The 10,318-nt window shown below is 37.4% G+C and overlaps 2 protein-coding genes across 2 annotated transcripts in view; both read left to right on the top strand.

The window, feature by feature from the left end:
- Positions 1-2,122: 2,122 nt before the first annotated feature.
- LOC105048891 (kinesin-like protein KIN-12B) overlaps positions 2,123-10,318 on the top strand; it is a 15,167-nt gene continuing 6,971 nt past the window's right edge. The window contains 9 exon segments of the mRNA XM_010928373.4: positions 2,123-2,485; positions 2,797-2,934; positions 3,095-3,178; positions 3,292-3,417; positions 3,493-3,552; positions 3,638-3,691; positions 3,781-3,873; positions 4,690-4,785; positions 8,638-8,783. Coding sequence (XP_010926675.2) covers positions 2,171-2,485; positions 2,797-2,934; positions 3,095-3,178; positions 3,292-3,417; positions 3,493-3,552; positions 3,638-3,691; positions 3,781-3,873; positions 4,690-4,785; positions 8,638-8,783 — 1,112 coding nt within the window. The 5' untranslated portion in view covers positions 2,123-2,170.
- Positions 9,465-10,318, top strand: part of LOC140859134 (kinesin-like protein KIN-12A) — a 1,053-nt gene continuing 199 nt past the window's right edge. The window contains exons 1-2 of the mRNA XM_073260679.1: positions 9,465-9,674; positions 9,780-10,310. Of these exons, the coding sequence (XP_073116780.1) occupies positions 9,531-9,674; positions 9,780-10,310 (675 nt within the window). The 5' untranslated portion in view covers positions 9,465-9,530. The remainder of the gene's footprint in view (positions 9,675-9,779; positions 10,311-10,318) is intronic.

Here is a 10,318-nt window from a genome sequence, read left to right as displayed (position 1 = left end):
TGAGGGAGGAGAAGTCGGCAGTTAGATACTGTAACCCATAATTAGGCTTTACTTCCATAGATGTTTAAAAAGATTATATCTGAGCCTAAGCTAAGAGCAGTTAGATTGCGGCACAATAAAAACCCTCTAAAGTGCCAAACATAGAGACCAACCATCCAATCCAAGACACTAAATAGAATTGATATAACCAAGCAGGCAACATAAGAGAGCAGCTGAAGTAAATACTATAGCATAAATCGAGATTTGTAGCATATACTGCATGGTTAAGCAGGCAATGCATCGTCAATGATTATGCAACGAAGCCTCTCTAAAGATTTGAGTTTAGAGGCAGCAGCATTCAGATTCGTGTTAAGGATGTTGGCACCATATTTTTGAGTGAGCTTGAGCAAGTCACCAGTTGTCAAAGAGTTGATGAAGAGAATGTCCTGATCCGACAGAGAGAGATCACCCAAGCCAAGAGCTTAGACCTTCTTGACATGAAGAGGATGATGAGGAGGACGTCTCTATCATTTCTTATTTAAAAAATTTGAATCTACTCTGTTATGTTTGAAATGTAATGACATCATCTTTACAATTATTTTTTTAAAAATGTAGCTTCAATAAGTAATATTTATCTATGCATCTCTGGCACAAATCAATACTTTACAGGTATTTACCATTTACTATTATAAATCAATTACCTTAAAGGCATAAAAATTTTATTCTACAGCCCAACTGTTAAACACTCAGAATGCTACTTGTCAAACACTCAGAATGTCACTTGTCAAAAGGTCACGAATGCCACTTGTCAAACACTCAGAATGCTACTTGTCAAAAGGTCACCAACCCAATGCTTCTCTTTATATATTATATTAGAATTATATTAGATTATATTAGATTGGAGATTCACATACACACATCTGAGATTCAATGGGTCATTCTCGTATGGTCTAGAGTTATATATCTTAGATTCAACGAATAATTCTAGTAAGGACTCGACTCTAGATCAAATATAATAGGACCCGACATGAAGTATTCATGCTAGGGTTGGGATCAAGTTGGGTTGTGTGAGTTTGCATGCAGATGAAGCATTTAGGTATCATTTTACATAAAAATATGATAATTAATAATAGAATATAAAAACTATAAATTTTTAAAATAAGACTAAATGATAATAATTTAATTATGACTCTTATCAATTTTTTAATTTGATCCAAGATGGCCAATGAAGATATAAGACTACTATCAAAAAATCTAAAGAACAAATATTGAGACATTATACATTGTAGATAACTGCAACAAACAAATGAATGCTCAAATATAAATAAGTACGAGTAAATTAGAAAAAAAAAATTGAATTTCGTGATGGACTAGGAAAAATATTTAAGAGATAACAAAAAAGGGCTTTGCAAATATTTGGATTTTCAGTTCGAGTCAGATCTAACCTAGGTTAAATTAGATATTTCTTTGTTGACCTATAAAAATTTGGGATGAAATACAAGTTAGGACAAATTGAAAATCATGAAAACTTGTATAACTCAATTTCAATCAAGTCCAATTTTTGATCCTGACCTAATGTAATACATCTCGAAAAAAAAAAAAAATCTATTGAGAACCTAATTATTAGATGGATCAGATCTAGTGGATCGGGCCAATAGTCACTTGCCTTATTATTTCCTTGCATCTAAACAATTCAAGTTCGAGGGTGCCTGCCATGCACGTGCCTTGGATTTGGAGTGATGGTCCATATGATAATTTCTTCTATTCAGGTCGGGAGCAGATTCGGTCTGGTTCGACACGACTCATTTGCAGCCTGCGTTCCAAGCCAGGAAATGCGACACCGCGCCAGGCTGAAACCCTGTCCAAACCGGACTCTTCTTCGGTTACAACAAGCATACAGTGCAAGTTCCCGTACGGATGCATCTCCTATGCGGAGATACAGCAGCTCGGAACGAGCGCCCGTACCGAAACCTTTATGCGCTCCCCCGCTCCGCATTTAACGGTAATATTAATCCAGAAGATTTAAATTTCTTTGCCGAAATTACCCTTCTACCCTTCCCCTTTTGAAATCTCTTCCCTTCCCCCTTCTCCCTCTAACGTCTCTCTCTCTCTCTCTCCTCTCTCTCTCTCTCTCTAATATTTGTGTAGGGTTTTGGTCTCCGTTCCCATCCAAATCCTTCTTCCGATCTCGATGAAGTCCCCATTGCCACAGAGGAGTGGAAGGGTTTCACCTTCCGAAACCCTAACCCCTTCGAAGCAGCGGCCGCCGCGGATTCCGAAGGAGAACGTGGATCCTAACTCAATGCCAGCGGAATCCTCTCCCTTCAGGTCACCCGCCTCCTCTGCGAAGCCCTTCGCAGCCAGGAATCGGAGCCCTCTCCCACCGAGGCCACCGTCGTCGCCCGCTTCGAACCCTAGTGGTAACTCTCTCAAGAGGAAGCTGAATTTGGACGCCCTACCTGAGAATGGAGCTCTGGTGATGGCGCCCTCGGACTCCGGTGTCCAAGTATGCAATTTCTTTATTTAAAGAATGGATTTGGACCTAAGATTGGTAAATCAAGTGGTTTTGATGAATCTTTTCGCTGTCCAATTCCAAAATTTCTGCCTTGTTTCTTATCTAGTTCGGATTTTGATTTAACTGCTCTTAAATTTTGCAACTAATTGAGTCCGCAGATAGGAAATTTGAGGACTTTCTTGAAGCATATATATATATATATATATATATATATATATATCTGCGTGCGTGTGTGCGTGCGTGCTTGCGTGTGTCAAGTTTTAAAATTTCTAGTCTTGTTTCGAATATTGCTTTTGATTTAGGTGATAGTTCGCATGCGGCCTCCTAGCGAGGAAGAGGAAGAGGGTGATCTGATCGTACAGAAGATTTCTTCCGATTCTGTTTCTATCCTGGACCATGTGTTCACTTTTGATTCTGTTGCTGATACCACAGCCACTCAGGTAACCTTTATATAATTTTAGAAGTTAAGCTCCCAGAAAGATATTCTTATCAGAAAATCTAAATTGTGATATCCTTTACAAGTTTGTTTTAGCTGTTAAGGGCATTTACCTTGGGAAAAGTTTTTTTTGTTTTTTCAATTAATTCTTGAATTTTTATCAGCAAGATATTTTCCATCTCGTGGGGTTTCCATTGGTGGAGAACTGCTTAGCTGGATTCAACAGTTCCATATTTGCATATGGGCAGGTAAATGAAGATTCTGTGACTTTGAATTTAAGTTTCCTTTTGTTTTGATCTAATACTTTATGAAGAGGATTAACAGTTCCTTTTCTTTTGTTCGACATGATTCAATGAAAAAGACTGGCAGTGGAAAGACATATACAATGTGGGGACCTCCGAGTGCCTTGTCAGATGATGGCTCACTGAATGAACAGCGGGGACTAACTCCTCGTGTCTTTGAGCGTCTCTTTTCACGAATAAAAGAGGTGGGTTATGTTTCTCATATCTGCTTTTATATGGCATCCAGAGATCATCATGCTCACATCTTTACTTTTGTTTAGGAGCAAGCTAAGCATTCCGAAAAGCAGCTGGTTTATCAATGCCGTTGCTCTTTTTTGGAGGCAAGTGTGCCAGCAGTACTGCTAAATGTTTGTTCTTCTTACTTACTTTGCTGGATTGTAAATTTTTTATTGATTATGTTTCCAGATCTATAATGAGCAAATTACAGACTTGTTGGATCCAAGTCAAAAGCATCTTCAGGTTAGCTTGTGCTTTTCCTATTCTGCTCTCTCATGGCAGTATTTTAGTTCTTTTTGCTTTAAATGATGTGTCAATTTTTTATTGCCCAGATTAGAGAAGATGTTCGAACCGGTCTTTATGTTGAGGATCTAACAGAGGAGTATGTCTTTGCGGTCAAGGATGTAATTCAACTGTTGATAAAGGTGTGTACACTGGTTTTATTATCTCGGATCTTACAAGTTCAATGAGATGTCTTATATTTGTATAACACTATTTAGAATTGCAAAACAACTTATTTACATATTAACATAAGATGACTGTAAATTGTCCTGTCATTAGATAAGAATTGTTTTCATATCTGCATAAAATGTACTGAATATTAATTCCTCTCTAGATGCTTAGTGTACTTCTATCCCATGACTATGATGCCGTGGATGAAAATTCTCTCTCCATGAAATATGGCTTGTTGATCTCAATAAATTGGATAAGGCTTTACCAAGTAATGGTTAAGTTTATATAATTATCTGACATAAGTCATGTCATATTGTTCTGCTTCCTTATTCTGCTTCCTTATTGCAAATAAGTGCACGATTAAAATCTTTTGAGGATAAATTTGGGAGGTACAATTACATGTACAAAGATGTTCAGAAACATGCTATTGCAAGCACATAGTGCTGCTTCTGAATCAAGGATGACTTGTACAAACGATTAACATTGTTGTGAATACCCTTACAATGCGTGTAAACAGATAGAAATGCAACGTGATGTACGATGAAACTGAAAATAGATTAAACATGTTTACATTTATGGTCTCTTTGTTTAGAGTTTACAATTAACAACTGGGTAATCATGTCATAAAGATGTACTCTTACTTGCTATGTTCAATCTGCCAAACACAATACAAATGAATGAATTGTTATCATAGTTGCTCTCTTCTTTTTTTTTCCTTATTACTTAAAATGCCTTTTGTCAAGCCAGCCTGAGACATTCCATATTACAGCCATTTTGTTATTGTACAGGGTTTGGCAAACCGGAGAACAGGTGCTACCAGTATAAATGTAGAGAGTTCCCGCTCACATTGTGTTTTTACATGTGTTGTTGAATCCCGGTCCAAGGTAACCTCTTATTCTTGGGTTGTGACTAGAACCTTAGCTAAAGTATGTGACGCTTCTTTGATTATAGAGTGAAGTTTATTCTGATAAAATCCAATGAAAGGTATATAGTTATTCTCATTCCTACACGTTGTGGAATTATAACTTCGTATCTTCCATTATAATCTTCCTAACAAAGTTTTGTCTTTGTAATCTTAATGAAGTTGAATGACATTAAAGTAGCCTTAATGGAATATTTTGATGGTTTGAAGGTTGATCTTCATAATCATGTAGCTTCATGAATTGCACCAGCTTGTTGCTAATTATTATAATTATTGTCCAAGATTTGCATCAATAGTATTGTAAGAACTAGAGAAACCATAAGCTATATAAGTTACCAATTGATCCCATCAGCACTACCAGATAGGATATATGGTCACTAGTAAGGAAAGAGATTTGGTATGTGAATAATGATGTGGATGTTGTCTCATAAAAGATTGTTAAGCAACTAAGGTGACCCTACGAATAAACAATCATGATATACGATGCTTCATTTCATCTACTGTCAAGCAAAAGGTTGTGATGAGGCATGCAATAGAAGTAGAACACCATAAGCTTTTGTATTGGAAGGCGTAAAATGGTGGCAGAAGCGAAGTAGAGGAACATAATAGTTGCCAGTGGATCATTGCTTGGTGAAGATGCTAAGGGAACCTTGAAGTATAGGAATTGAAGATGAAATCTTAAGTAATGAGAGTGCAACTATACCGATTGAGAATGCAGCTAGCAATGGGAGAATCTTGTATTGACCTAGAGGAAGGCATGGTGGCCTATGGTTTGGATGAGAACCATTAGTCTAACTAATTATGCAATTTGTTGCATTGGCTTCTTGCATTGCAAATGATGGTCGAGCAATTAAGTGAAGATTTGATTGCATTTCAAATTATATCAGATATCACCATGATGCTTCAAGTAAAGAAATAAATGAAAGTCTTGTATATTTGATAGGAGCATGGCTAGTAGGATCATGGTGAAGTTGGTAGAAGTCGGGGGATCTGGAAAATCTGTGCATTGCCTCACCACCAATGGAGTGGTTGTGCTCAACATTGGATGATCTCCTCAACTTTGGTGGCACTAATTTCAACAGGAGCCAAGCTTAAGGCTTTGATACCAAGAAAATGGAAGATGGATGGTGAAAGATGGAGATGACTGAATGGAAAGATATTGATGAAATGATCTCATCTATGATAGAGTTCCTTGTAGCAACTGCATGCGGAGGATGTGAACCAATGCTACTAGATTTTGATGTATATAGTTTGTAACTGCGTAATTAATGAGTAATCGACATGTTGCTTTGAAGTTAGAGTTTGTTGTTTGGAAGCTACAAAGTAAGATTTGCCGTACCAACCCATACTGCTCGGTATAGAGTGTACTATACCAGTACCATATTATGCGTAGTCGTTGATAGCACAAAAATAACTCTACTCACTACGTAGGTAGGATGAGTCGAGATCGTATCCTCAGGGACCTGGGCTAAGTTGAGATGCAAATAAAAGAAAGAAGCGTTGTTTTTGATTTAAAGAATAAATTATCTTAAAATTGATGTAATTAGAAAATAAAGAGCTCGAAAATTTTGAATTAATTTTGCACTAGTAGAGTTGTATCTCTTTTTTTTAATTAAATAAATATGATTAATCTTAAAAAAATACCTATCTTTCCTCGGCACGCTCCGTACCCGTAGATCACGACGCGTCTCCGGAAAGTAAAAGTTGTTCCTAATATTAATCTAACAGGAAAGCATAAATAAAAGCATATGAAAGAGAGCAAATAAAGAACTCATGACGATTTAAATAAAAAGCATAATCTTTATTGCATATAAAGAAATACAAGAAAGTTTAGAACAATAAACCTGTTCTATGTCGTTACAAAATTTTTTCTCCATTCCCGAGGCTGCTAGCCTAGCTGCGCATGAAGTAGTCCATTTCTATTCCTCTATGCAAGGCTCTAGAAGAATTTCTGGGCTCCCCCTCCAATGGGAGTACAAAAGCTTTTTTATAGGTGTTAGGAGGGAGGAGTTTTACATGATTTTCCGATGTGAGACTAAAGAAAATACTAAATACTAAAAGATGGATGGATGAGATGGAAGGATCACAAGCAGATAAAGAAAATATAAATTCTTCCTCTTGAAGTATTTTCAAATATTATCTTTTTTTTTCCTTTAATTTTCAGATCCACGAGCGTCCGTCTGTCCCCCACGAACCCGCTGCGCCTCGCGCTCGCGCTGCCTCGCGAACCCGCTCGCTTGCGCTGCCTCGCGTGTCCGATGCCGCACGCCCGCCTGCGCGTCCATGCCGCGTGAACGCTGCCGCGTGAACCCATGCCACGTGAACGCTCCTTTTTTATTCCAAAAAGAAACTTTTGTTTCTTTACAATGACGTCTATATCCTTTTTGGATTCCTTGCATAGTATCTTCATTTTTTATAATACCGTATGCATCCTTCTTTTTTTTAAATTTTATTTTAAGTCCAATTTTCTTCAAACTTGAGTCTTTTTAATCTACGAATCGGACTCTTTGTATCGGCGATCACTTTCCTGTAAAACATAAAAAGAAGCATCAAATTCTTAATAAATAAAATAAATTAAATATAATTTCTGCTTTAAATGACTTAAATTAAGTGTTTATCACCATACCATACGACACTACCTTACGATACTGTACGGCAGACTGATGCTATAATAGGATGTTACCGGTCTCGGGTCCAGTACCAAGGTGGCGAATCTTGCTACAAAGTGATGCATGGCATCTGAGTATGGATGCAGCATGTAGCATTTGGAGATATGAAGTTCCAGATAAAATCAAAGGCCTAGGGCAATCAAAAAGGGATTCACTTGTGCAGAGATGATGGAGATGGATCATTATTATTCATGACTTAATTTCCTTCATTGATGGTAGGGTTCATTATATCAAGGCTGATTTTGAAGTATGAGAAACTTGGACAGTGGGCTTTGTGAGAAATTGAGAACATAAATATGGTTCGTGAGAAACTTGTTGGGTGGGGCAATAGGATCAAATGAGTATAGTGGTCAAAGATGCATGTGGTGGAAGCATGTTGCATATTTGAGAGTGAGCTTGGGTGGTTCCATGAGCATGGTCAGAAGTCTCTGCTATAGGCTCAACCATGCAAGTTTTTGAGGGGGTGTTGCTGGACACAAGAACGTGGAGAAGCAATGAGAGTATAATAGATGGTCAAAGATATATGCGGCAGAAGGGTGTTGCATATGTGATGATGGTGTCTCTGAGTTTGCCATAGGTGTAAGTTTTCTGAGGGGTGGTGATGGATGCAGGGTGGAGACTCAATGGAGGCATTGGCTGCATAGAGGGCTGTGCAATCCTGGTTTAGATATATTCTTAGATTTTGGACACAGGAGGCTCAAGGCTGATAATGAAGCATTGGATCCCAAAGTGCTGCAAGTGAATCAGGCAAGTTTGGTGGAGATCGGCAATATATAAAGTGAGAGCATATTTCTCTGTGAATTCCTCTTGATCAAAGGTTCAGAACCAACATATAGAAATGGAAGTGTTCTATTATCAAAATACATCATGATTGCATAATTCACAACAGGCATTCCACATTATCAGATATCATTCTGTTGCATATCCCCTATAGCCAAGAAATTAATGCATAATTAATTTTACATGCTACATCCTACCTTAATTATTTTTGAAACTCTGGATTGTGCTCCATCTGGATATTATTAATGGCGTTTTTTTAACAATTCCAAATGCTGTTAGATATTCTCAGCTAAAATGCTACATCCTATTATATTTGGCATCTGCATGCATATCACAGCCTTGATGGACTCATTTTGATCTTACAGAGCATGGCTGATGGATCAAGCAGCTTGAGGACAAGTAGGATCAACCTTGTCGATTTAGCAGGATCAGAAAGACAAAAGCTGACAGGTGCAGCAGGGGATCGCTTGAAGGAAGCAGGGAATATTAATCGTTCCCTTTCACAACTTGGGTATGACTTTATAATTTGAGGTGGTCTGTCATCAAATTGACATGCATGTATGTTAAGCAAAGTACCAACAGACATGCATGCATCCATACACAAGTACACCCACATATGAACCTGCATATTTATGTATATACACTTGAGACACAAACTTATGAAAGTTGATATTGTTTAAACTTCTATTGAAATAATATGTTTTTTCTTTTGTCCTTTGTGTCAGAGGAAGGCTATGTCATTCACTGGATCATTTCCATTGCACCTTGGTTTCTTTTATTGGATTGTGAAGTGACTTCCAATTTTATAACATAAAAGTTCTAAGTTGATTCTCAAATGCAATTTATTTATTTATTTATTTATTTTTTCTTTTGTGCCATTAAAACCACATGGTGTTCATATGTTGAAAAGAACTTGTTATACTAACTTCATTCTATGTCATATATTTTTTTTCTGATATTAACTACTACTTGATTGGTTAATGCTGATAGTTTTTTATTTGGGAATTGCAGGAATTTGATTAACATTCTTGCAGAAGTTTCTCAGTCAGGAAAACACAGGCACATTCCATATCGAGACTCCAAACTGACATTTCTACTTCAAGAATCTCTTGGTGGTAATGCAAAGTTGGCGATGATATGTGCTATATCCCCTCACACAGGTAAAATTCAGACTATTTTGATCTACTTAAATATCTCATAATCTCCCGCTCCACCCGACACTCCCCTCTCTCCCTCAGTTTCCTTTTGATGTGAAATAATGGATAAATGCAGCTGTAAAAGCGAAACATTCAGCACCTTGAGATTTGCACAGGGAGCAAAAGCCATAAAAAACAAGGCAGTTATAAATGAAACAACTCAAGATGATGTTAATGCTTTACGGGAGCAAATTCGTCAACTGAAGGTGATCTCTCCATATCTTTAGTAATATCAGGAATTCTTATTGTTCATTCAGTCTGATACATGGTCAAACATTCTAAAGCGCTGCATTTTAATATGTTGTGAATAGGATGAACTTCTTCGCATGAAGTCTAATGGTACCTGTGCAGAAAGCAATGGTGGTTATTCAAATGCGTGGAATGCTCGCAGAAGCATAAACCTTTTAAGGTTGAGCCTCAAGTCTCCTACAGCGTTACCAATTGTTGAAGGTGACAGTGATGAGGAGATGGAGATTGATGAGGATGACGTTGAGAAAGTTTGCATTCAGGCAAATGCACTTCCGGCTTCCTGCAAAGAAAACAGAAGTGATTTGCAGAGGTCATCTAATCAGTTAGAGCATTTGAAGAGAGTGAAATCTCACTATGATAATGAGATGGATCAAGCACAAATTCCCTTAAAGCATTTACCCATGCCAGACTATGGAAGTAATTTGACTGATATCAAAATGGAAGGCTGTGAACTAGATAAAACAATGACAGAAGAAGTGGCAGTCTGTGATTTAGAGAAAATAACAAACGGACCAGTCTTTTCCAAGTCTTACATGAAAGAGCATTGCTGTACAGATAATGTTGATAAAATGAGTGAACTTTGGGATGACAAAGCATTGGA

This window comes from Elaeis guineensis, chromosome 7 (assembly GCF_000442705.2).
Source record: "Elaeis guineensis isolate ETL-2024a chromosome 7, EG11, whole genome shotgun sequence".
Lineage (NCBI taxonomy): Eukaryota > Viridiplantae > Streptophyta > Magnoliopsida > Arecales > Arecaceae > Elaeis > Elaeis guineensis.
This window is presented reverse-complemented; position numbering and strand designations above follow the sequence as displayed.